The sequence below is a fragment of the Theobroma umbraticum genome, unplaced genomic scaffold (assembly GCF_002168275.2).
Source record: "Theobroma umbraticum cultivar Fairchild unplaced genomic scaffold, ASM216827v3 scaffold_95.0, whole genome shotgun sequence".
NCBI classification, from domain to species: Eukaryota; Viridiplantae; Streptophyta; class Magnoliopsida; order Malvales; family Malvaceae; genus Theobroma; species Theobroma umbraticum.
Window position 1 is genome coordinate 11,139,097 of NW_018397257.1, and position 27,789 is coordinate 11,166,885.

General features: G+C 33.8%; 3 protein-coding genes and 1 long non-coding RNA gene across 4 annotated transcripts; 1 reads left to right on the plus strand and 3 right to left on the minus strand.

The window, feature by feature from the left end:
* Positions 1-1,958: 1,958 nt before the first annotated feature.
* Positions 1,959-3,851, plus strand: LOC110412916 (lysM domain receptor-like kinase 4). Its single transcript, XM_021423565.1, has one exon. It carries the CDS (start codon positions 1,959-1,961, stop codon positions 3,849-3,851), a length of 1,893 nt encoding a protein of 630 aa, XP_021279240.1.
* Positions 3,852-11,471: 7,620 nt separating this feature from the next.
* On the minus strand, positions 11,472-13,333 carry LOC110412239 (alpha carbonic anhydrase 7-like). Its single transcript, XM_089782831.1, is given in 8 exon segments — positions 11,472-11,557; positions 11,659-11,716; positions 11,806-11,973; positions 12,101-12,215; positions 12,314-12,421; positions 12,924-12,998; positions 13,000-13,132; positions 13,224-13,333. Coding segments are annotated over 8 exon segments (834 nt in total). The 5' UTR covers positions 13,315-13,333.
* A 6,132-nt stretch (positions 13,334-19,465) lies between these two features.
* LOC149527476 (uncharacterized) lies at positions 19,466-20,062 on the minus strand. Its single transcript, XR_016350973.1, has 2 exons — positions 19,974-20,062; positions 19,466-19,869 (listed from the first exon to the last, which is right to left on the minus strand). It is a non-coding gene; the product is annotated as an uncharacterized LOC149527476 (long non-coding RNA).
* Positions 20,063-20,067: 5 nt separating this feature from the next.
* On the minus strand, positions 20,068-21,667 carry LOC110412238 (alpha carbonic anhydrase 7-like). The gene is made up of 5 exons (XM_021422757.2): positions 21,529-21,667; positions 21,223-21,440; positions 20,618-20,724; positions 20,430-20,532; positions 20,068-20,286 (listed from the first exon to the last, which is right to left on the minus strand). Exons 1-5 carry the CDS (start codon positions 21,617-21,619, stop codon positions 20,068-20,070), a joined length of 738 nt encoding a protein of 245 aa, XP_021278432.2. The 5' UTR covers positions 21,620-21,667.
* Positions 21,668-27,789: the final 6,122 nt, after the last annotated feature.

Sequence of the window (27,789 nt, forward strand, 5' to 3'; positions counted from 1 at the left end):
CGAATTGAGTTGGATCCATTTGATTAGGTTAATTTAATTAATATTTTAATCGAATTTATAAAAAATAAATTCAAATAATATATTTTTAAATTATTTTATTAATACTAATAATAATTTTACTAATAAATTGTATTTTGTATCAATGCTTGTTAAATATTTGTTTTTTGTTTAAATTTATTTTTAAAAATTTGATTTGTATTATATGTGTTGTTTAGATGTTAGATATTATTTATATTGTATTGGATATTATTTATATGTTAGATGTTATATGTAAATTATATATACTATATGTTTTAATTTTATAAATTATAAAATAATAAGAAAATTTCAATTTTAAAAAATAAAAGATCAAACATATAGAACGTATTTGACATTTTATTTCTTCAAATATCTCTTAAATTTATCAATTGGTTTGTTCGGATTTAAAATGATTTCGATTTGCTCGATTTTCGATCTTTTTAAATTGAACCGATTGAATGTTTATTCAATCTTAATTAATTTTAAAATCAATTATCAAGCAAATTAATCTTGAAATTCAAGAATCAATAAATTATAAATAATATATATAAAATGTTATTAAATTACTAAATTATATAAAAAAAATTGTAACTTATCAAATTTAAACAATAGGTCAAATCTTTATATTTAAAAGTTAAAATTTAAAAATATCTAAAATTATGCACCTTTATCAAAATAATAAATAAAAAATAAAACTTTTATTAATTAAAAAAATTAAGGTTTTGAATAAAATTTTTACATTATTAAAGAGAAAATATCACATAATCATATTAAGATATTACATTTGTTTGTATTGTACTTTGTAAGTTGGTTAGTATTATATGTTATGTTTAAATATCAAATGTTTTTTATATTGTGTTGGATGTTATTTATATGTTAGATGTCATATGGAAATTATATATGATTTATATGTTTTTATTTTATAAAATTCTAAAATTTGTATGAAAAGTTCGATTTGGAGAAAGAACTAACCAAACATATCGAACTTGTTTGGCTTTTTAGTTTTTCGTATATCTCCTATTAAAATAAACGATTTATTCAATTTTTGATTTTTTCAAATTAAACCGATTGAATGTTTTTACAATTTTAATTAACTTTTAAAGTTCAACCATCAAACAGATAAATTTTGAAACTCAATAATCATAAATAAATAGATTTTAAATAAATAATAGTGTGTGTATATATATATATATAGAAATGTATTATATTACTAGATAAGAAATGTTGATGTATAGGCTCATGGGTAACTTATCTTCGTGACACATAAAAAACTATAATTTATCAAAGTTAAATGAAAGATCAAATCTTTATATTTAAAATTTAAAACTATCTAAAATTATGCAACTTATCAAAATAAAAACAGACTAAAATATTAATTTAAAGGTGAAATGGTGAACTTTCAAGGGAAATTAACTGCAGATTGGTGGTGGACTATCTGATGCAATGCAGCTAAGTTTGACGTTTGCTTAAAGAAAAACCACAAATGGATGGACTGCTTTTGGTGTTGGGAAAGTTCATGATTAATAAATAACAAGAAGAAAAGACCCAAAATTTGTTACTGTATTATCGTTAATTAATTCCCAGTTGGCCACTAGTCCTTAGGCCGGCAGTTGATGGTGATTAAGTTTGATTTTGACAAGACCCCATGTAATAAACTAAGGTAACCATTCATGGATCAGCATTGTTTTGTTTCAACTGGAAGCTAATAGCCTAGGATTTGAATATTGGAATATGCTAGGTTGGGGTTATGCCACTCGTAAAACTAAAGAATTTAAGTAGGAGGAATTGATTCCTGCAAGAATTTTTCCTTGTTCCATTCATCTGATTCTCCCTTTCCTAGTGGGGGCATCCTCGTATGGATTCTCTGATGATATGTCTTTCTGTGCTGCTTTGAACACTTGACAGTTGACAGAAATGTACCATTCTTATTCTCAGGTAGAATGATTTATCTCTTGTTTCTCATCTGGATCGTCGCCAATTCAAGCCTTGCTCGACAATATTATGACTCGTCTCTATGTTCAGAGGATACCAGTAATCCAGGTTCAAGGTACACCTGCAATTCAATCCAACAGTCATGCAAAACATTCTTAGTCTACAGAGCCAACCAACATTTCCAGGTTCAAAACCTGCTGAATATCTCTGCCTTGTTTCAGATGAAATCTGATCGTTTGCTTGACTTGAACAATATAGCTTCGGCTTCGCAAGTTCTCAAACCAGGTACGGAAGTTCTTGTTCCTATAAATTGTCTGTGCTCTGGGGAATACTTTCAGGCAAGTTTAAGCTACATAGTCCCTGAGAGGACATCAATTGAGGAAATTGCTTGCGGAGTTTTTGAAGGCCTATTGAAATCCTTAACCCTGCTCCAGGATAATCCGTCTCAAGATAATGATGTCGATATAGGTGTTAGGCTCCATGTTCCACTGAGATGTGCCTGTCCTGATAATGTTACTAGTGCTAATGGAGTGAGATATCTTGTGACATATGCTATCCTGGAAGGAGATGCTGCAACCGCACTAAGTGAGAAATTTGGAATCTCTCCTGAAGATATATTGGCAGCTAATCATTTGGAACCTGAGTCGACTATTTTTCCTGGCACAACAGTTTTAGTCCCTCTCAAATCAGATCCCGTCATAAATCTCAATACCCCAGATTCTCCACCTCCAACTCCTGGTTTTCTTCCCACCATCACTGTTGAAAAAACAAAGAATACGAAATTGAGGAACTTGTATATTGCAGGATCAGTTGTTGGGTTTTTCCTGGTAGTTGTGGCATTGCTTGCTTGTGGATTGTATGTGAAGGTCTTAAAGAAATGGAAGGGAGAGAAACTACCGTCTTTTGCTGATAGAAACTCTATACCTTCATTTTCAACAGCTAGAAGCTCTCCTCGATCTGGCCAAACTGGTAGAAGCTCTCCTCGATCTGGTCAAAATGGTAGAAGCTCCACAAATTCATGTTTATCTCCTGATCTTCTAGCTGGGATTAAGTTTTCCATGTACAACTATGGCATAGAGGATATAAGAAGAGCAACAAAGGACTTCGATGAAGATAGCAAGATTGGAGAGCAAGTCTATAAGGGGTTGATTGACAATGCTGATGTCATGATCAAGCAGATGAAATTTGAAGACACCCGCCAGGTTATAGACATGCATTCTAAGATCAATCACGTTAACATTGTAAATCTCCGTGGTGTTTGTTACAGTGAAAATGACTTTTCCTGGTCATATCTGGTTTTCGAACTCCCTAGCAATGGCTGCTTGAGGGACTGCTTATGTAATCAATCCAACAGTCTCAGTTGGAGTCAAAGGACTCAAATAGCTTTCGATGTTGCAACAGGTCTTCACTATTTACACTACTGTATCTTCCCTTCCTATGCTCACATGAGTGTAAATTGCAGAAATATTTTCCTGACATCAAATTGGAGGGCGAAGCTAGCAAATATTGGACCATCAACTCTTACTGTCAGCTCATCAAGAAGGAATGACAACATCGATACTGTCAATGGATGGGTTGCTCCAGAATTCCCCGTGCATGGATCAGCTTCAGAAAAGGTGGATATCTTTGCATTTGGAGTTGTTTTGCTTGAGCTCATATCAGGAAGGGAGGCCACAGATGGAAATCTGTTCAAAGAATCAATTGGATTTTTGGGAGGGGGTGCAAGTGAAGGAGGTTGTTTCGAACAACTGAGGAGTTTCATTGATCCTTCTCTGAAAGACGATTATCTCCTAGCTGAGGCTTTATGTTTGGCAGTTTTAGCCAAGGCTTGCATAGAGGATGACCCTCTCCGTAGGCCATCAATGGATGACATCCTCAAAGTTCTTGGAAGAATGGTATAACGGTAAGAAAATGAACAAACCAGGAGTTTGATTTTGATTATTAATCTTCTCCATCAACTTATTCCCCTCTTTGTAATACCATATAAACAATTAGCATATGATAATCCTGAAATTCCTCAGCATCTTTCTTGTTTTACTGATTACTTTTGTCAGACATTGGGGTTCGGTTGATTGCTATCCAAGGATGAGAACAAGGCTTCCACATTATTTAAAGATGAACAACAGATAATCCAGTTTAATTTATTGTCTTGATATGCAGGAGAATAAGATGTTGCATTTAGTCATTGGATTCCATTTGAGTTCTTTGACAGAATAAGCCAAAAAGATTTGTTGTCAGCTCATTGTATACTAATTGTTGCTTTTGTGGTTCTAACGATCTATGTTACTCTCTAGTCCCTACTTCATGTATGGTTCTTGAGATACAGATATCGAATTCATATTTAAATAGAAAAAAAAATTAAAAAAGATTAGAATGTACTCAATTATTAACAGATAGGGTACTTCTTATTTTTTAGATACTTTAACTTGAGCCCTATTATTTGAGAAGGTACTCAAACCTTATAAATATCTTGTTAAATTTTTGAATTGTTACCCGAATTTCCTAGACACCACTTGTGCCTAATAAATACTCGATTAAAATAAATTTAAATCAATTTTTATGTGTATTCTTGATGAAAATTAAATTAATAAATAAAAATCAATTCATAAAAATAAATTAAAATTTAAAATCATATTTAGAATAATTAATAAATTTTAATAAGTATTATATTAATTATAAAAAATAATATATACAAAACTAAAATTTTATATTAAAAATTATTATTTATAGTAAATATTTTATAATTATTACGCAAATTTGATTATGAAATATCTTAATTTTACTCATTCATGTTAAATAATACAAAGTAACAATTAACATCCTTATGTCCCATGCTTATGTTAGACATTCTAATTTCTTAAAGGCCCCTTAGTATTCTAGATTCCTTGTATTCTTGAATCATACCCACACATTGAAAAAGACCTTTCTTATATAAAGGGTTCACTCTCCTTAGCACAATATTGAGACAAATAACAATTCATACAAGCATTCACTCATTTTGTCATTCATTTTCTGTTGTGTTTGTTTAAATGATTCTCAAATGTTTTGTGGATAGAGTTTTTGTTAATTTTGAGTACTTGATCTTGATTTCTATAAATAATTAAGATATTTAGATCTTATAATTATTTGAAAATTTTTAAAATTGTTTTATCCGAATCCAAATTTTCGTTCTTTATTCATTACTGTTAATTAATTAAACCTATTTAAACACTCGATTGTGTAAAAAATATTCATTAATCTCTTCAAGTATAGTTAACTGTATAAGATAATAATTATAATTTATATTAATTCATACAATTCATTAATAATTAAATTTACAATATTAAATAAACATTAAAATTAAAATATAAATAAAAAATTAGAGTAACGATGACAGTAAACGGCAATAGCAACAATAGCACGAAATCACCCTTATAGTCTAGCAAAGAGCTTAACACTATAATAACTTGATATGTCTTTTAATAAGCCACTTATGTACTTTCTTTTGATGAATTGCTTTCATGATGTATTTTTGGTTGGTATAGATGAAAAGGCAAAAAATTCTTTTTGCTAATAATGAAAACTTATTGATAATTTTTTTAAAAAAATATAACCAAAAAAATATTTTAAAAATAACTCAAATAATAATTTAAATAATTATAAATAAATAAATATTCATAATAATTGCTTTGCTAATGGGTTTTGGTTATTAAGAATGGAGTTTTGCTCAATTTTAAATTGTTATTGATTAATCTCAAGAACTAGTTAGGTTGGAGTGACCCAGTAAAAAAGCTTAGAAATTTGCTTCTTGTTTGTTGAACTTTGTGAAGTTTTCTTTAATGCTTAAATTGGATCTTTATTCTGATGGAAATTAGTGTTATTTGATGCCAAATCAGTGAATGCGTATGCTTATGCTTATGTGTGTCGAAAAGTTGACTTATATAGTATGTTTCTTTACTTGGTTACACTCATTTTTATTGGTTTGAAGTCTTGTGGGGTGTATGATGGAAGCTCAGTAACAGCTTGGGCTATTCAGTTCATTACCAGAATCCATGGTTTTATCTTTGTGTGCCCTTTTACTTCATCAATATGGTGTGGATGGAGCTCTGAGAAGTTTCTCCTTGCTTGTTGTCAAAATAGAGCTTTGTTTTTGTTTATTCGGAGCTTTGGAAACCATTAGGCATGGGGCACTGTATGATGCATTGGTGATGTCTTTTATATTTAGACTTGTTGCTACTGCCCGCTATTGAATCTATTGCTTGTTTCTGTGTCGTTAACTTTCTTGTAATTTTTCTTCTCGAAAGGATACATCAGGAATTTTCAGGTTTATGATTAATAAAGAGTGGGGAGGATAACAGTTGAACTGCAAGGGAGGGTAAATGATTGCAGGGCACTCACTTACAGGCAGGACATCAGAGAGAAGGATATTGAAAAGTACACAACACTTAAAAATATTAGTTCATCGCTGCCAACTGAGTGGTGCTTGGTAAACTGCAGCCACAAAAAGCCTAGAACAATGTGTTCCTACTGAAATGTTTCTACTTACCCAAGACCATCCTCGGTGACTCCAATGTTGTAATTAGGTTTTTTAAGTGATGATAACAATGTTGGCCTGAACACTTAATTAACAATTTTAAAACTTAGAGCGTCTACATCACTGTTTTCCTTTGAAATCTGACTTACATAATAAAATTTGAGCAGAATATGAGTATTCATTGATTGAAGAGTCAAAGATGGAGCAACCATTGAAACTGAAACTGATAACTTTTGAGGCTGAGAAGAAGTATAAACAATTTATGACTTGAAGAATTTAGTGAATACGCCTATAGATTGTGATCCCATCACTAGTGCAAGTGAAATTTGGATACGAGAATCAGCTGCAAGCAATTTGTGCACTCTTCAGACAATGCAACTGTTCCTCCCACAGTGTGTTATCATATACAACTATCCCACCTACCTTCACCAATTTCATCAATCTTTCATGCTAGTTCCAGTAATTGATCTTGTCAGCATCAATGAAAGCAAAGTCAAAGCCGTTTTCATTTCCCACAACAAGAATTACCCCCAAAAAATAAAAGTGAAACATTAGGATAAAAACCATGAGTGGGATGACAAACGCAAGATGCTAAGCAAGGAAATGTGGGGACACTTCCATGTTATTTTACACAGGTCCATCTACAGACTGTTTACTTATGGGTTAAGGTATTAGTCTTGATGGAATAGATGGATTGTTTACCTTGCCATCCTCAGGAAGTGTAAGAGCAGTAAGGAGAAGAGAGTATCCAGTGAAAACTCCAACTTCAACTGTCTTTTTGGCATTCATTTAGCGTCAAGAGCAAGGCAATTAGCTGTCCTGCATCAGGTGCAGTTTAGGCATGCTTGAACCTCTTACACTTGCAAAGCACATCCAAGATCATATACTGACGGTATGCCTAACAACATGGTTCCCACCCTCCGCCAAGCGGCGCCAGTAGGCCTTCGCCTCATCCAACTTATTCTTCTTGCACCAGCACTTGAGCATGATGGAGTGGGTGATGTCATTCTCCAAACCCCGCATGGAAATCTGCTTAGCAATCATGTCAACGACGTCAAAACAACTCTCCTCTACAAGAGCATTCAAAAGCACGTGGTAGGCGAAGGCATCCAAGTCAAGACCCTGGAACCGCATTCTGCTGAGCTGCTGGAGTGCCATCTCTGGTTTCCCCGCAATGGCATAGCCCATGACCAACGTGTCGTGGTATCTGACCTTGTGAATGTACCTATGCGCCATATAATCCTGCAAGAACTGTTCAAGCGTCACAGACCTCAGCTTCGCTTTCGAAAGAATCTTGAAGATGGCATGGAAGGTGGCTCGGGTGTGGTGGAACCCAGGCTGGCGGCCTGCCCAGTCGAAGAACTTGAGGCAGGAGAGAACGTCGCCTTGCAAGGAGGAGCGGCCGTAGGAGAGGACCTGGAGGACAAAGGTCTCGGAGAGACGGAGGTTAAGGTGGGAGAGAGCAAGGTAAGCGGCACGCCTGGAGGATGCATCGTCCAAGGCGGCTTGGCCATGGGAGTTTAGGATAGTGAAGATGCGGTCGAGGAGAGATGTGTTATTCCGGGCCTTGAGCCAGTCCTTGAAGGATGCTACCACGTCCTTGGCGCTTAGGTTGGGAGGATGGGCTGATGAGGAGTTGTTGGGAGAGGGAGATGGGGAAAGGATTAAACTATAGTATGAGTAAGAATCACGATTTCGATTCTTCTGCAGGAGAATTCGACTAGATTTTGCTGCTTGTTTGATTCCATTTAAAACCATTATCTTTTCTTATTGAAAAATTGAAGTATATAGCTTCTCGAATCAAGTCGGAGTTGCTAGGTATAAAGCACTACTCATTCTTTTAAAGCTTAGAGTTTCAAGTAGAATATAATTAGGACTTAAATAAGAAGTTTAAAATTATATAACTACTTAAAATTGTAATATATAATATATTCGGCACATTATAATAAAGATTCTTGATACATTCACTATAATGATACAAACAAGAAAAAGTCATTCTCAAAGATTATATGTTTATAAAAAAAATTAATGAAAGTGTACATAAATAGCTATTTTTCTATTGATTGCCTAATTAAACTCAAATTCATCCCTAACTATTTGCATAATTCTTGCAAAAATGAACGAGCATGAAGCGATGATAGCAGGGGGCAAGATGATGACAACTAAAGGAGAATTAACTTAGGATATAGCCCACATATGCAAATGCACATGCAACAAAGCCATACGCACACAGTCCACACAGATAGACGTGCACAGGATAGCCTGCATGAAGGGATCCAATAGCTGCTAAAAAAAGTAGCAGTCAAGTAAAATATTCAAAGGTAATTAGAATACTTTTCATATTTAAGTTTTCATTACTTGTCGATTACTTTACTTGTACAATAAGTAAGTCTAGTTTTTAATATATTTATTTTTATATCATTTATTTTATTTATACTCCAAAGAAGTCGAAAACTAGAATACTGTTTTATTTAATTTACTTACTTACAAGTAGGTTTTAGATGGATTATCTCTATAAATAATCCATTTATGTTTCATTGTAACGCTGAACGAAGTTTTCTTGATTCCATTTTTCATTACGCAAAGTTTTTCTAATTCCATTCTTTTAAGGTATTTTATTTTTCATAATATTAAAGCAGGTTCATAACCTAGCCTTTTCTTTTTTTCAACCATGACGTTGATTTGGTTGTGGTAAAGTGATGTCTTTTCTCTTTGATTTATTTTTTATTAACAGCTTTAGCGTTGTACATGATTTATTATCTATTTATAATTTCTACGCAATACATGATTTGTTTTCCATCAACAGTTTTAGTGTCGTACATGATTTATCCTCCATCGACAGTTTTGATGTCGTATTTATTCTTCGTTAGCAGCTTCGGCACTATACGTGATTTATTTTTTATTGGTTGCTTCGATGTCGTACGTGATTTATTATACTGTCGGTTGACCACCAAACAATGATTCTAATATTTTTCAAAGATGGTTTGATAGCAAAACTCGATACTAATTTTAAGGATTTTCAATCTTAAATCTAAAGCAACGCAATGATAAAAGCATAACTCATTAACTCACTTTTTGAGGAGTTATAATTGGTGTTGCCCATGAAGACACTATGATCGAAATATGACTCAATTTAGAAGAGTGATTTACTCGGAGAATTGCATCCCGAATATATTGAAGCGATCCATTGCATTACTACAACGAAAGCATCCAGAGTTAGAAGTGTTCTTGAGATAGCCAACGAGAAATTAACTTAAATAAAACCATAAAACCACAAAGGCAAAAATCAGCCTTGAGGTGACATTACTTAAGGGCTCATTGACAAAAAGCATTGGGGCCACCATCGATTGAGGGTTTTTAAATGCCCCACACACTTACAGAGCTAAGCCACACTAGTAAAGGGCACCTAGACGAGCCTTGCAGCATGACATGAAACTATAATCTTAGCATGATAGCCCAATGTGTCAGGACCACGCATAACTAGTAAGAGTGTGAAAAGACTGCACACTGGAGTGTGGACGCATGAGCAAATAACGTGCATCGGCTGCACACACCAAGAGCTCACACCCAAGATGAAGGCGAGGACACAGCCCGCACGATAGCGGGCCACACACAACACAGCCCTAAAATAGGGGGAGCTGTGAGCAACGTAATCACGTATACTTGGAACACACACCTACGACACTCCTAGAAGGCACCGCACAAGAAAAAAAAAAGCACACAGGTTACGCACACACAGAAGTCTCGCATTAATGGGCCATGCACACTCAGCCTGCATCCGAGGAGGCCACGCACATAGCAAACGTGCCCAAAACAGCCTTACACAGGAGTGCCGCATACATTAGGACCTCAAATCTGTGAGCCGTGCACCAAAGGGTCTTGATTGTGAATCCCACACACCTAAAGGCTTTGTACAAGAAAGCCACACCCCAATAGTCAAATTGGTTTTAATGTGATGCCTTTTTATTGGTTATAATGTGATGTCTTCTTATTTTTGCTTTAGTGCAGAATTGGGAACTCTATAAGTTAGATGTCAACAATGTCTTTTTGTATGGTGATTTTGAAGAAGAATCCTACATGAAGATTCCTTAAGACTTTTCCAAACAAGGGGAGCATTGAGTTTGTCGTCTTTAGAACTCTTCATTTGATCATTCATTATTTACATTTACTCATCAAGGATCTTTTATTACAATACTTATTTTAGCAAAATGAGGTCTTACAAGTTGCAAACTGGCTTCCTCACCCATTAATCAACAACATAAACTTGATTTTTATTTAAGACAACTTTATAATGATCTCGAACAGTATAAGTGTCTCATTGGCAGATTATTTTATCTCATGATCATACGTATGAATATTAGTTATGCAGTGCATAGACAGAGTGCGGCAGCAACTTGCACCCGTCCAGACAATATAAGCGTATGAGACAAGCACATTTTGATGCCATCATATGAATTCTTTGATACCTTAAAATTTCACCAAGATAAGGTACTTAGTAGAGAGCAATTTCAAACTTTGTTGGGCAAGTTGGGCATTTTCAATCTTCATGTTCCAATTTGATAAGGAGTAAAGGAGAATTAACTTAAGATATGGGTCACACATACAAGAAAGCCATATGCACAGTCTACACAGACAAACATGCATGTGAAAGGGTCCAATAACTGTTAAAAAGAGTAACAGTCAAAGTAAAGTATTCTAAAGTAATTAAAATACTATTTAAGTTTGCATTATTTGTTGATTGCTTTACTTGCATAACAAGTAAACTTAGTTTTTAAAATATTTATTTTTATATCATTTACTTTTTACTTGCACTCTAAAGAAATTTAGAATTAAAATACTTTCTTATTTAATTTACTTACGTTATAAGTAAATTTAGAATGAACTATCTCTACAAATAGTCTTTTATATTTAATTGTAAAACTGAACAAAATTTCTCTGATTCCATTTTCCATTAAACAAAGTTTCCAAACTCCATTCTTTATTTCATCTACGGTATTCTTTCTATACTTTAATTCTCTTCATCATCTTTTGGCCTATAGAGTTGAAATGAGCGCTTGTTTATTGGTTGCAGTGGTCTTGCATTAGTATTTGAAGCTTGCGAAAAATTGATATCAGTTTCTCCACAAGTATAATTAATGAAGATTGAAATTGATTACGATACTGTTAACTTGATTTTCCATGGTAAAATTCGAGACTTACATCATGAACGGCCACACGAAGCAATCTCACTTGCTCCCTGGTCACAGTCCTCACCTGATCAAAGAGGGGCAGGAAGTGTTAGACAGGTTACATCATGAAGAAAAGAGCAGCAAGATTAATATTTGAGGAAGGTTATAGCAAACCTTTCTGACAATGCTCCACACCACATTTTCATCACAAGGAGGAACAGTAAGAGAGCCAATGTATCTGAAATACTTCCTACTGCCAATTTTTATGTGCTTTGGATCGATCACACTCGCCACTCTCTCTCCTTCTGTGATATCGGTAATGCTTGCTAAACGATCTAGCAACTGGCAACCAAACATGGCAGATTAGGTGAGAGATAGATTCCACTAACTAGCTAACAATCTTAATATACAATTAATCCTATCTGATCAGATTAACACAGGAATCAAAACTATATATGGATAGGGAAACTCTTATAGTTATCGATGAAAGGAAAGAATCTGGTCTACCAATCTTGTACATGATCCCTACTACAGCAACCTTGCCATCCGCACTTTCATGAACCAAGTGCACCTCCAAATCATACCTGAAAGGTTGAATTTTCCCATAAGTAAATTGTTCTTCCTCTTATGATAATTGTTGAAGGTTTATGATCAGGCAAGAAAAAAGAAAGATATATATTACCTTCTGCCATTGATGGTGTGCTCGGAAGGTGTGTGCCAATGGCACTGATGGAGTGCATACTCAGTACCATTGATCTCTATAGCTCCTGCATCACCGTCCCATCTCAACTGCATACACAAATTGATTCAAATTACGGAAAAGTTTTTGATAAAATATGGTACTGTATATGATCTTTAGTATGATATAAGAAAATAGGAAGGAATTTTCTTGATAAGAATATTATGCTGTTATCCCATAACATCTCACCTAATATAATTCTTTCAAGTCACATCTAACAATGATTAACTTGAAAACCATAGTCAGTAACAACCATTATAGCATGTAGGGCCATTGTCAGCTAAAATAAGATAAAAGAAATATTCAAGCTGGCTAGCTAAATGCATTAGCATGTATGCATTGGAAAGTAAAAGAAAAGGAAAAATGTCCATGAATTTCATATATCTGATACATATCTATTAATGATACTCTATCAGAGAAAGTACATGAGGAGAAAATGAGAAATGAAAGGGAGTTCTCGAAAAAATTTTATGAGAAAAAGTGAAAAGTATAAACATCACAATTACAAAGAGAATATTTATCCCTCATTTTTTTTTAAAAAAATTTCATTATCATCATATCATGGCCTCAATTTCTTAGAGTGGCATTGCATAGCTTGTAGCTTCTCTTAAGCCTCCCGAGATGGGAAAACTCTTTCATTCGACATATCAATAGGAGATTGCATTGATCCATTGCTACATGCTCTCCATTCTGGATGAATCTCTCCCCATCTTGCAGGCCCTCTTGCACTATTTTCATTATAATCAAACTCACTGTCATTCTCTGCAACAACAGCAACAACAAAATAAAAACTCTGGTGATCAAAAACGAATTCAAAATATGGGATTACTAAAACACCAAGATTTTGCCTTACCAACTTCTTGAGATGTTGCAGGGCATGAATATTGCAAGACAAGAACAATGGAGAAAATGCAAGCCAAGAGTTGAGTTGGTAGCTTTGCCATCTTAACTTGTTAATGTATAGCTAGTTGTATCTATCCCAAGAGACCTTTGCTGTTAAAGAAATGGAAAGGGGGAGGCAGCTTTAAATAGTTTTAATTCCTTTGAAAATGTTGAAAAAGACTTCCCCTGGGTGTCGATTATTTTCTTTCTAGAGCATGCCCTTTTGGAAGCAAGTATGAACAAAAGGAAAATCAACAACAAAGTCAATCGCCAACCATTCGTTAACCCTACAGGGTGGTCTTCTGCAGTATGTGCCTTTTTCTTCTTCTTGTCTTAGAAATATTTGCTTTATCGGATCGACGTGCAGGCTGACGACTGAATCCAAATTTAAATAGAGATTTTTCCATATTCATTCTCAGACCCTTCTAATTCAATTCCTGGAAGATGAAGGTGATTTAGCGCAGAAGAATACTCACCAAAGACAAAATCCATACCCCAGAAATGAAAAAAATTGGAAAATGCGTTGGAAAGAACTTGATCAGCAATCAATCTGATAAGTTTTTTCTATGGCACAGGTTTTCTGAGTGGTTGAATTATGGGTCAAAATAGGAAGTGGAGCAGCCAAGTTCAAGCACAAGTTGGTTTCAAGCTTCAACTGAATATGACTGGCACAAGAACCTAAGAACCCATTGATTGTGCTTGAATATTTACCAAAAAGTCATTACCTACTGTCATTATCGCATAAAATATCTCTTTCCTCTTCTCTTCCTTAACCTTCTAATATCCTACCGAGGCCGGGTTTGACCTTGATTTCCTTCGCTTATCTTTCTAATTAAGGGTGAGTAATTTTTATTTAAAATCGAATTAATTGAAAAAAAATTTGATTAAAACAGTTCGATTAATTCTCCAGTTAATTCAAAAAGTAAAACAATTAAATCAACTCTTTGATTAAAGAGTGGTGGGCCAAAAGCCGGGTCAAGGTTGGATGGTAAGTTGAGGAAGAAGCTTAATTTGGTCGTTATAATATATATCTAATTATATATTAAATATAATCGAAAACTTATTTTTGATCTATTGAGTTCATATTTACAGCATATTTAATTAATTTAATTAAAAAAATTTATTAATCAAATTAACCTTTTACACGTCTTTATTCTAATTTTAGAATCTAAAAATATTAGTTATAAACTAATTTAAACCATGAAGTACGATATATCTACCATTTTGTTCTATTACTTAAATATTTTAGGTTAATAATGACATTTATTATAATATAAAAATTACTATCATACCAGTTTGTAGATTATAATATATTATAATATTTTTCAATTGCTATTTATGAGGCTAGTTGAACCAAGTTGTTTTCAATACTGATGGCGTCCAAATACTTCTTGACTGCTATTAATTACTTAATTAATTAATTAAAGACCCTATGGTCAATGGTGTTACCATGATACATATTAGCTAATTTCATCTTAATTTGCCCCAATTTTCCAACAATCAGTATGAACCGGAGGAGAAGAAAGATTGCGTATCTGCTTGTTTCTTAGTCAAAATATGTACAATTATAAAAATCTTTTAATCATAGCCTCAAGAAAAGTCCCAAATTTCTCTATTTTTGAATCCCAAATTGAGATTGTTGCAAGATATTGAATAGCCATAAGCATTGTATCATGAAAGGGAGTGTTTCATTAAAATAAAAGACCCCATATTATCATTATTACCCAAGATTTTCACACGAGAGAATTTAATATATCGTTTAACATTTTATTTATCAAGAACATGTTTTGAACAGTAAACTCCATATGGATCTGAAAAAAAATATAACTTACTAAAACAATGATTTTTATATTTTTTTGATCATGGTTTGAATTTTTGAGATATTTTATTTTTTGTGTTTCTCTTCTCGTTGCAATACGTAAAATTTAAACACATCTTATCTCTTGTTTTATTAAAATATAAGATCCAATATAATCTTGTTGCTTAGGGCTTTCATGAGGGAGAATTTACTATATCATTTAATAGTTTATCTGTCAAGAACATATTTATAATGGTTTGAATTTTTAAGATATTTTATTTTTATATTTTTCTTCTTCCAATTAAATTCTCATACCTTCCAAAATAAATATTGTTAGCATATTCTACATGGATCGGAAAAAACAAATTTTATGAAAATAGTGATTTTTTACGATTTTTTTTGTTTTCTTCTTGCCATAATATGTAAAATTAAAATATTTTATCTCATTAAAACTTTTGAAAAATAAAAAAAGCATATTGTTCAACAAAAATTATAGGGTAAAAAATACCCTTACCTTCCAAAATGTTAATTGAAATAACGCGGAGATCTATTAATTTTTAAAATAAACACATCATTTCAAGAGTGTAAACACTATTAATAAAAATTATAAAAAATTAAAATGTTTTTTTTATTAATTTTAAAAATTATTATTATATTTTTTTAAAAAAATAAAAAACACAAATCGATTGCTCACCAAGAGAGGGGAGCACCGAGCGGTGCACCCAAGGGAGGGGAGCATTAGGAGCCCAGTCGAGGCTCCCTAAAAGAGCATCGGCCCCCCAAGGGGAGCACCTGTGCTCCCGGGCTCCCCAAGGGAGCTCCAATGATTCCCTGATGGGGAGTCTATTTTTTTTAATTAATAAGAAATAATAAAATTATATCATAGTAATAATAAAATTTAATTAAGGGTAAAATTATCTTTTTATTTTTATCATGTTAGCAAGTTGACATATATACTAACGATTGACTAACGGTTATACTTACGTGTTCAATAAAAAATATTTTTTTAAAACGGAATTTTCATTTTAAAAATTAATAGACTTTTATATAATTTCGATCAAAACTTACAAGAATAAAGGTATTTTACTCAAAATCATATGTTTGTCTCTGGTCAATAAGCTTATGCAAGCCTTGATGAATTTATATTAATATTGTTAAAGTGTTGAACTATTATGGTTATCTTTGCCAAAGGATGAGATCACAAACCTGTAAATCTTCCTTAGGGTTGGGCGTTTCCTTTCTTTTAATACAATTTCCTAGTCAAGATAACAACGTGAATGCTGATTTTATTTGAAAATGCATACATAAGAAAATGTTATGCATTGACCAAAGAAAGGGCTTGTGTTTCCATTATATTTGAGTCCGACGATTGCATCACGTTTGAAAAGAAAAACTGGGACTCCCCATAGTCACACATAGCACACGTTTCAAATATTGGAAGCTAAGATTGGAACATTAGCATACAAGCTTTCAAAGTTTCTATAGTTTTCTCCCAAGAAAGTGGCCAATATATTATTCCCAAATTGGAATCAGTTTGAAGATTCTAATGGTTTTGTTTGTCACGTTTTCTAAGGCTATAAAGAGTGAAATTCATGTTTTTCTTTTTAAATAGACAGGATTGATGTGTGTCGAAGAGTTGACTTATATAGTATATTTCTTCACTTGGTTTCACATTTTCCATTGGTTTGAAGGTTTAAGGGTTGTGTGATGTAAACTCAGTGACAGGTTGGGCTATTCAGTTCATTACCAGAATCCATGGTTTTATCTTTGTGTGCCCTTTGTACTTAATCATAATGAGAGAGTATGGAGCTCTGAGAGTTTTTCTCGCTTGCTGTGTCAAATAGAGCTTTGTTTTTGTTTATTCGGAGCTTTGGAAACCATTAGGCATGGGGCTCTGTATGATGCATTGGTGATGTCTTTTATATTTAGACTTGTTGCTACTACCCGCTGTTGAATCTATTGCTTGTTTCTGTGTCGTTAACTTCTTTGTAACTTTTCTTCTCGAAAGGATACATCAAGAATTTTCAGGTTTATGATCAATAAAGAGTGGGGAGGATAACAGTAGAACTGCAAGGCAGGGTAAATGATGGCAGGGCACTCACTTACATGCAGGACATCAAAGGGAAGGATATTGAAAAGTACACAACACTTAAACTTCCAACACATCAGGTTTGTTAAAAATCTTTGTATTTTGAGTGTTTCAATTATTGATTGCCAATTTTGTGTAGAAAGTGCTGGGTAGAGGAAATGCAAATGTACCAGCTATGTCTGTAGAATCCCTCATATCATGGGACGATGACCTTTTATAGTTTAATACTCACCTTGTCCTTTAATAAATTTATTTGCTGTGGGGGGTTATGTTGTGATTTCAACTCCAGATGGCATTTTGGATCATGAAGAAGCCATTAGTAGGAATGTGGGTGGACAGGGTTTTGGTTATTTTCGTTAGACTTGTCTGTCTTTCTGCCTTTTTGGATGGGAAAAAGAGAAGACTGGTTCTTTGAGATCTGATTTATCTGTGAACTTCGAACGACAAAAGCAAACTTCAAAGCAGATCCCAGAAAAGCCCGGGTCTTTTTGCAGTGGAAAGTATTTTTTAGCTGCTGTCTTTTTGCAGTGTAAACATCATTTTAGAATTTTGATGCTGCAAACATTATTTGTCCCAATTTGAAGCGCCACAGGTGGTATGCCAATGAAGGCTTTTCACCTCTGATGTGCCCCAATTTTCTTGTAACACCATTGTCAAAATGGCCACTCAGCTACACCACCCCAAGAGAGAACGTAATTTTAAGTGACAGCAATTCAGGCTCTTGACATTTGTTTAGCCAAATTTTGGGTCATCTTTTACAAGTGATACTGCTCACTGCCTAATATTAGTTCATCTCTGCCACCTGAGTGGTGCTTGCTAAACTGCAGCCACAAAAAGGCCTAGACCAGTGTGTTCCTGCTGAAAAGTTTCAATTTCAATGTTGGGCTAAACGTTTTATTAACAATTTTAAAACTTAGAGCCTTGAAATCTGACCTGCCTAATAAAATTTGAGCAGAATATGAATATTCATTGATACAGCAGCTATTGAAACTGAAACTGATTACTTTTGAGGCTGAGAAGAAATATAAACAATTTATGACTTGAAGAATTTAGTGAATTCGCCTACAGAATGTGATCCCATCCCTAGCGCAAGTAAAATTTGGATATGAGAATCAGTTGCAAGCAATTTGTGCGCTCTTCAGACAATGCAACTGTTCCTCCCATAGTGTGTTATCACATACAACAATCCCACATAACTCCACCAATTTCATCAATCTTTCATGCTAGTTCCAGAAATTGATCTTGTCAGCATCCATAAAAGCAAACTCAAAGCCGATTTTATTTCCCACAACAAGAATTACCACCAACAAGTAAAAGTGAAACATTACAAAAAAAACTCCAACTTCAACTGCTCGATGACAAATGCAAGATGCTAAGCAAGGAAATGTGGGGATACTTCCGTGTTATTTTACACAGGTCCATCTGCAGACTGTTTACGTATGGGCTAAGATATTAGTCTTGATGAAATAGATGGATTGTTGACCTTGCCATCCTCAGGAATTGCAAGAGCAGTAATTAAGGAGAAGAGAGTATCCAGTGAAAACTCCAACTTCAACTGTCTTTTTGGCATTAATTAGCTTCAAGAGCAAGTAATTAACTGCCCTTGACCAACGTGTCGTGGTATCTGACCTTGTGAATGTACCTATGGGGCCATATAATTGTGCAAGAACTTTCAAGCGTCACGGACCTGAGCTCGCTTTCGAAAGAATCTTGAAGATGGCATGGACGGTGGCTCGGGTATGGTGGAACCCAGGCTGGCGGCCTGCCCAGTCGAAGAACTTGAGGCAGGAGAGAACGTCGCCTTGCGAGGAGGAGCGGCCGTAGGAGAGGACCTGGAGTACAAAGGTCTCGGAGAGACGGAGGTTGAGGTGGGACAGCCTGGAGGATGCATCGTTCATGGCTGCTTGGCCATGGGAGTTTAGGATAGTGAAGATGCGGTCGAGGAGAGCTGTGTTGTTCCGGGCCTTAGAGCCAGTCCTTGAAGGATGCTACCAATTCCTTGGCGCTTGGGTTGGGAGGATGGACTGATGAGGAGTTGTTGGGAGAGGGAGATGGGGAAAGGATTAAACTAGAGTATAAGTAAAAATCACGATTTCGATTCTTCTGCAGGAGAATTCGACTGGATTTTGCTGCATGCTTGATTGCATTTAAAACCATTACCATTATCAATTTTCTTTTATTATTAAAAAATTAAAGTATATAACTTCTTGAATCAAGACAGAGTTACTAGGCATTCGATTCTCAAGCACTGCTCGCTCTTTAAAGTTTAGAGTTTAAAGTAGAACACAATCAAGACTTGAATAAAAAATTTAAAATTATACAACTATTTAAAATCGTAATAAATAAAATGTTCTATGTATTATAATAAAAATTCTCGATACATTCAGTACAACGATACAAACAAAAATAAATAAATTAAGAAGAAATACAAAATTTGAAAAAACAAATATATGTCTATCAAAAATTAATGAAAGTGTGTATGAATGACTATTTATCTATTTATTACCTAATTAAACTTGAATTATCCCTAACTATCTGCATAATTCCTACAAAAATAGAAGTGGCATGGAGCACTGATTGCAGGAGGAAGGATGGTGACAATCATAAATATATTTATTTCATCTATGGTATTATTTGTAGACTTCAATTCTCTTTATTATCATCTGGCCTAAAGAGTTGAACTGAGCGCTTGTTTATTGATTGCAGTGGCCTTGCATTAGTATCTGAAGCCTGCGAAAAATTGATATTAGCCTCCCCACAAGTATAATTAATGAAGATTGAAATCGATTACGATACTGTTAATTTGATTTTCCATGGTAAAATTTGAAACTTACATCATGAACGGCCACACGAAGCAATCTCACTTGCTCCCTGGTCACAGTTCCTCAACCTGATCAAAGAGGGGTTAGGAAGTGTTAGACAGTTACATCATGAAGAAAAGAGCAGCAAGATTAATATTTGAGGAAGGTTATTGCAAACCTTGCTGACAATGCTCCACACCACATTTTCATCACAAGGAGGAACAGTAAGGGAGCCAATGTATCTGTAATACTTCCTACTGCCAATTTTTATGTGCCTTGGATCGATCACACCCGCCACGCTCTCTCCTTCTGTGATATCAGTAATGCTTACCAAATGATCCTGCAACTGGTAACCAAACATGGCAGATTAAGTGAGAGACAGATTCCACTAACTAGCTAACAATCTTCATATACAATTAATCCTATCTGATCAGCTTAACACATGCAGGAATGAAAACTATATATGGATAGGGAAACTCTCATATTTACCGATGAGAGGAAAGAATCTGGTCTGCCAATCTTGTACATGATCCCTATCACAGCAACCTTGCCATCCGTACTTTCATGAACCAAGTGCGCCTCCATATCATACCTGAAAGGTTGAATTTTTCCATAAGTATTTGGTTCTTCCTTTTATGATAGTTGTTGGGTTTATGATCAGGGAAGAGAAAAGTTACCTTCTGCCATTGATGGTGTGCTCGGAAGGTGAGTGCCAATGGCACTGTTTGAGTGCATACTCAATGCCATTGATCTCTATGGCTCCTGCATCACCGTCCCATCTCAACTGCATACACAAATTGATTCAAATTACAGAAAATTTTTTGATAAAATATGGTACTGTATATGATCTTGACTATGATATAAGAAAATAGGAAGGAATTTTCTTCATAAGAATATGCTGCTGTTATCCCATAACATCTCACCTAATACGATTCTTTCAAGTCACATTTAACAATGATAAATTGAAAACCGTAGTCTTGGAACAACCATTATAGCATGTAGGGCCATTGTAAGATAAGATAAAAGAGATATTCCAGCTGGTTAGCTAATTGCGTTGGCATGTATCCATTGGAAAGTAAAAGAAAAGGAAACATGCCCATGAATTTCATATATCTAATACATATCTGTTAATCATACTCTATCAGAGAAAGTAAATAAGGAGAAAATGAGAAATGAAAGGGAGTTCTTGAAAAAAATTTTATGAGAAAAAGTGGAAAGTATAAACATCACAATTACAAAGAGAATATTTATCCCTCATTTTTTTTAAAAAAATTTTCATTACCATCATATCATGGCCTCTATTTCTTAGAGTGGCATTGCATGGCTTGTAGCTTCTCTTAAGCCTCCCGAGATGGGAAACAATATTAACTCTTTCGTTCGACATATCAATAGGAGACTGCATTGATCCATTGCTACATGCTCTCCATTCTGGATGAATCTCTCCCCATCTTGCAGGCCCTCTTGCACTATTTTTATTATAATCAAACTCACTTTCATCCTCTGCAACAACATCAACAAAATAAAAACTCTGATGATTGAAAACGAATTCGAAATATGGGATTGTTAAAACACCAAGATTTTCCCTTACCGACTTCCTGAGATTTAGCAGGGCATGAATATTGCAAGACGAGAACAATGGAGAAAATGCAAGCCAAGAGTTGAGTTGGTAGCTTTGCCATCTTAACTTGTTAATGTATAGCTAGTTGTATCTATCCCAAGAGACCTTTGATGCTAAAGAAATGGAAAGGGGGAGGCAGCTTTAAATAGTTTTAATTCCTTTGAAAATGTTGAAAAAGACTTCCCCTGGGTGTCGATTATTTTCTTTCCAGAGCATGCCCTTTTGGAGGCAAGTATGAACACAAGGAAAATCAACAACAAAGTTGATCGCCAACCATTCGTTAACCCCACAGGGTGGTCTTGTGCAGCATGTGCCTTTTTCTTCTTTTTGTCTTATAAATATTTGCTTCATTGGATTGACGTGTAGGCTGACGACTGAATCCAAAAGTGCTTTGAATAGAGATTTTTCCATATTCATTCTCAGACCCTTCTAATTCAATTCCTGGAAGCTGAAGGTGATACAGCGCAGAAGAACACTCACCAAAGACAAAATCCGCACCCCAGAAATGAAAAAAAAATTTAGAAACAATTTGGAAAATTCATTGGAAAGAACGTAAGCTGATGTGTATAACTTGATCAGCAATCAATCTGATAAGTTTTTGTTATGGCACAGGTTTTCTGCGCGGTTGAATTTTATGGGTCAAAAAAGGAAGTGGAGCAGCCATGTTTAAGCAAAAGTTGGTTTCAAGCTTCAACTGAATATTACTGGTACAAGAACTTTAAGAACCCATTGACCGGTCCTCGAATATTTACCAAAATGTCATCACCTACTGCCACTATCGCATAAAATATCCCTCTCCTCTGCTCTTCCTTAACCTTCTAATTACGGGTGAGTAATTTTTATTTAAAATCGAATTAATTGAAAAAAAAAATCGATTAGAACAGTTCAATTTATTCTTGGTTAGTTGGTTAACTCAAAATTTAACACGATTAAATCAATTCTTTAATTAAAGAGTGGTGGGGTCAAAAGCCATGTCAAAATTCGGTGATAGGTTAAAGAAAGATGCTTAATTTAATCATTATAATATATATCTAATTATATATTAAGTATAGTCGAAAACTTATTTTTATCTGTTGAGTTAATTTTTACAGCAGATTTAGATAATTTAATTAAAAAAATTTCTTAATCAAATCAACCTTTTACGCGTCTTTATTCTAATTTTAGAATCTAAAAATATTAGTTATAAACTAATTTAAATCATGAAGTACTATATATTTACGCTTTTCTCCTATTACTTATATATTTTATGTTAATAATGACAGATTTATTATAACATAAACATTGCTGTCATACCAAATAGTAGATTATAATATATTAAAATATTTTTCAATTGCTATTTATGAGGGTGGTTTAACGAAATTGTTCTCAATACCGATGGAGTCCAAATTACTTCTTTACAGCAATTAATTACCTAGTTAATTAATTAAAGGCCCTATGATCAACGGTGTTGCCATGATACAAATTAGCTAATTTCATCTTAATTTGGCCCAATTTTCCAACAATCAGTATGAACTGGTGGAGAAGAAAGATTGCGTATCTGCTTGTTCCTTAGTCAATACATATATAATTATAAGCATCTTTTGATCATAGCCTCAAGAAAAGTCGCAAATTTCTGCATATTTGAATCCCACATTGAGATTGTTGCAAGAGATTCAATAGCCATAAGCATTGTATCACGAAAGGAAGTGTTTCATTAAAATAAAGACCTCATATTATCATTATTACCCAGAGTTTTCATGAGTGGAATTTAATATATCGTTTTCTAGTCAATTTATCAAGAATACATTTAGAACAATAAATTCCGTTGTAGATGAATCGAAAAAAATATAATTTACAAAAATAATGATCTTTGTGCTTTTTTTATAATGATTCGAATTTTTGGGATAATTTATTTTTATGTGTTTCTCTTCCTTGCAGTGCATAAAATTTAACATCTTATCTCTTGTTTTATTAAAATAAAAGATCCAATATAATCTTTGTTGCTCAGGGCTTTCACAAGGGAGAATTTAATATATCGTTTAATAGTTTATTTGTCAAGAACATATTTATAATGGTTTGAATTTTTAAGATATTTTATTTTTATGTTTTTCTCCTTCCAATTAAATTCTTATACCTCCCAAAATAAATATTGTTCAGCATATTCCATATAGATAAGAAAAAACAAATTTTATGAAAATAGTGAATTTTTACGGGTTTTCTTTTGTTTTCTCTTTACCGTAATATGTAAAATTCAAATGTTTTATCTCATCAAAACTTCCAAAAAATTAAAAAAAAAAATAAAGTATATAGTTCAACAAAAATTACATGTTTGCCTTGTCAATAAGCTTATGCAAGCCTTGATGAATGTATATTAATCTTGTCAAAGTGTTGAACCGTTTCCATTATCTTTGACAAAGATATGATGAGATCACAAACCCGTAATGAATCTTCCTCAGGGTTGGGCGGTTCCTTTTCTTTTATTAAATTTCCTAGTCATGAGAAGAACGCGAATGCTGATTTTATTTGAAAATGCATACATAAGATGATGTTATGCCTTGACCAAAGAAAGGGTTTGTGTTTCCATTTCATTTGTGTCCAACAATTGCATCACCTTTGAAAAGAAAAACTGGGACTCCCCATAGTCTCGCATAGTACCAAAGAAAGGGTTTTGTGTTTCCATTTTATTTGAGTCCAACAATTGCATCACCTTTGAAAAGAAAAACTGGGACTCCCCATAGTCACGCATAGTACACGTTTCAAAATTTGGCAGCTAAGCTTGGAACATTAGCATACAAGCTTTCAAAGTTTCTATAGTTTTCTCCCAAGAAAGTGGCCAATATATTATTCCCAAATTGGAATGAGTTTGAAGATTCTACTGGTTTTGTTTGTCACGTTTTCTAAGGCTATAATGAAATTCATGTTTTTCTTTTTAAATAGACAGGATTGATGTAAAGGGAAGGAATAAGGGTGGAGACTGATTTATTTCTTTATAAAGTGATTATTTTTTCAAGTTGTCGTGATATAACTAGAATGTTGTTATCGAATCTATAATTGAATCATTTATGACAATAAATTCAAATCGATATTTTTATAATTATTGTTAGTTTATTACTACGACTTATGTTTTAAAAAAAAAACATTTCGTATAAGGAATTTTATCACTTGCTAACTTATAAAAGAAAAAAAAATTAAAAATCACATGTCTTTACTTACTTAGTTTTCATTTGATTACATATTAAAAAAACAAAGGATTTATTTTGATTATAATAGTAAAACACACATGGTTTCCCTTCACATTGTGTTTTGAAAAGAAAAATGTTGAAGAAATCAAAAAATTATTAACCAGTTGTCTTCACCAACCGTGGCCATGGTCAAACAACTGCTGTAAAACTTTTATTTGGTTTGAACATTTGATTTGTACACAAATTGGTACTATAATTATATTTTACTTCTTGTCTTAGGTGTGAGATCTTGGCTTATATATCTGTCTTTACTTCTTTAGTATGCAATACATGCATGGTCTGGAAACTGCAGAGAAACGAATCCTTGTGTTTAATTAACTAGCTAATTAACGTTAGGTTAAGCTTCCAACCAGGGGCCAGGGCGGCTGGGGTTTGGCCTCGGCTTCTTGTTCATGGAACTGGAACAAGAACCTTCCCGTAGTTATTTGTATACTTTGTTTGACCCCAATCAGAAGATGTATGTGGTCCTTTACAAGTGGTATTCATGAGAAATTGCTTCGATCTATCAAAGTACTTCAGTATTAAAACAAAGCATTGTATTGTGTATTATATGTTTGCTCACAAAATTAAAATGGAATGAATCCAGATCAGAACCTCCATGCATTGCCATAAAATATCTTCCCCTGTTATACAAAAAAAGTCAGAAACCAAACAAAACACCTATACAAGAGGGAAAACCTGCTCTGGCAGACAAAGTGCCGACGAATTTGCTCTCGTTACACCAACTATTGCACCTGATGGTCAATGTTAAAGGTTTTTTTTATCATTATTATGATTCAACCAATTAGTAATACATTTCATTATCACCTGGCTAATTATTTCAAAGGGTCAAGGCATCAGCAATTTTGTACTTCATAAACATCATTGCTTATGCAATCCTATTTGGGTGTATAAATGTGGGTTGAATCCATGTATATATTATACATTTTGATAATTAATTACTTTTGGGTTGAAAATTTTCTCAATTTTTTTCCTTTTTTTTTCTCTTTTGGTAGGGGGAAAGGGGGGGTGATGTTGGAAGGGTGACAAAAAATGATCTGAGAAAAAGCTAGAAGCTAAGCAGAAGGAAGAAAGAAATGCTCTTTTCAATGTGTCTAGCCAGTACGTCACGCTCGAAAGGTTTTTCAATGAGCAAATAAAAGATGTAAAATTTTCTAACTAAAAATGTAAAAGTAGATGGTATCTTGAATTTCGAAAGGAGAGTGTTTACATTATGCTTTGAAAATTATCTAGACATATCACCTACCAGCTTGTCTCTATTAACCTGCCACATGTTGGGACATGGGACTTTATAGTTTGAACTTGAAAAAGTTCTTCCACAGATTTTCTTTCGCTGTGAAATATTGACTTACGTATACACTACTTATATTATGTGAAATCGCTCTTTAGATTTGCAATTTGGTCTGACCTCCCTCTGTTTTGATACCATTTGGTCAAGGCCATGGGATGAGGGTGGGATTTAGGGCCTGCATTGCCTTGGGCCAAATTTGTACTAATATCAGATTTGATAAAATTTTTGGGCTCAATCCAATTGGACCAGGCTTCCAAAATTGTCCAGTATAGAGGACATTTTATCTTTTGCTGTTGATTGGGTTCCTGCACCTTCATATGGCCGCTGGGGCCTGATCTATTGTTTGAACGAATTGACATGCTGCATGATGTTATTGGAGGCATTCTCTTTTGGAATGTGTTTAAAAAATGAATTCATGGTAAAAATAGATGAATAGAAGTGAAATGGTTGTGGCTTGGCATTGATCAAGATATTTAGTTTTCGAAGTTATTATATTGCTGGAGTTAGGTTTTGTGTATCAAATTTCTTAAATGTTTTCAAATGATTTTGTTCGGATGTGATTAATAGCATATATGTAATAATTTGATATTGATATTTTAAAAAAAAACCCGTTTTAGTAAAATATTATATCGATTACTATATTAATATATTTATATAGCTTAACCAAATAAAACAAATCCTCTTCATATCGTGTGTAAAAATTTTAAATTGCGGTTTGTTTAATTTTTAACATTCAATTTTATTTATAGATATAAAAATTTGTAAAGCTCAATGTTATTAAAAAATAACCTTATTGCTAGCTATAACTTCATAGATCACAATAATTAAAGGACGTCTCTACTTTTGCCTATTAGTGGTGAGATTAGAGGTACAATAATTGAAGGCAAAATTAACATTGTTGGATCATAATTACGAGCGTGATATTACTATAGTTCACTTCAATCAATCAGCATTGCCATTCGCCAAATCCCTTGGATTTGATCTTTCCAGCTAAAGACAACTAGATAAAAACGTCTCTCCTCATGCATCTCAGCTCAATCAACAAGTAGTGGAAGCTAGTTTTCAACCCCCCAAAACACATGTTCCTCATCTAGTTGCCAACCACGTGTTGGACTAAGAAAGATGAAACCAGATAACCCCCCCACCCAACAAAGCAAAACTAGAGAGGGTTGTTCGCCCTTGCTACAAAGATGAGTGCCAGCCCTTTTCAGAAGGCTGATTTGTGCCCTTTTATCATCACAGTTCTTCAGGTTATAGAAAATACAGATTTTTAGGTGTTTTTACTGCCTCATGGTGTCACAGACCTTGACTTAAAACCTACAAAGTAATATAGAATGATGGGAGAGCATAAGATCTTTTGATTGCTTTTGCTGTTATTTTAAGTTAATAATAGTGTATGTGTCCAATAAGATGCAGTATTGGTGTGGATAAAATCCTGCGAAGTTCCGCAAGACCATTGATGAAGTAGCTGTAGCATTGCAATTGGCTACAATAATTCACCCCATTACTCTTTATAAAAATTGGAAGGGATCTTTATAGCTAGAAAGTGATCATTTTTTAATTTATATATATATATATATAAATAAATTAAAGTAGTTGCAGTAGCAAATTGTTGAGAACGAACAAATGATATCATGCAGCCTAGTTTGCAGTGTGAGCACTGAGCTTCTCCTAATATTTTGTTCGCAAAAGTTCCTGCTGGACTTTCCAGGAAAGTAA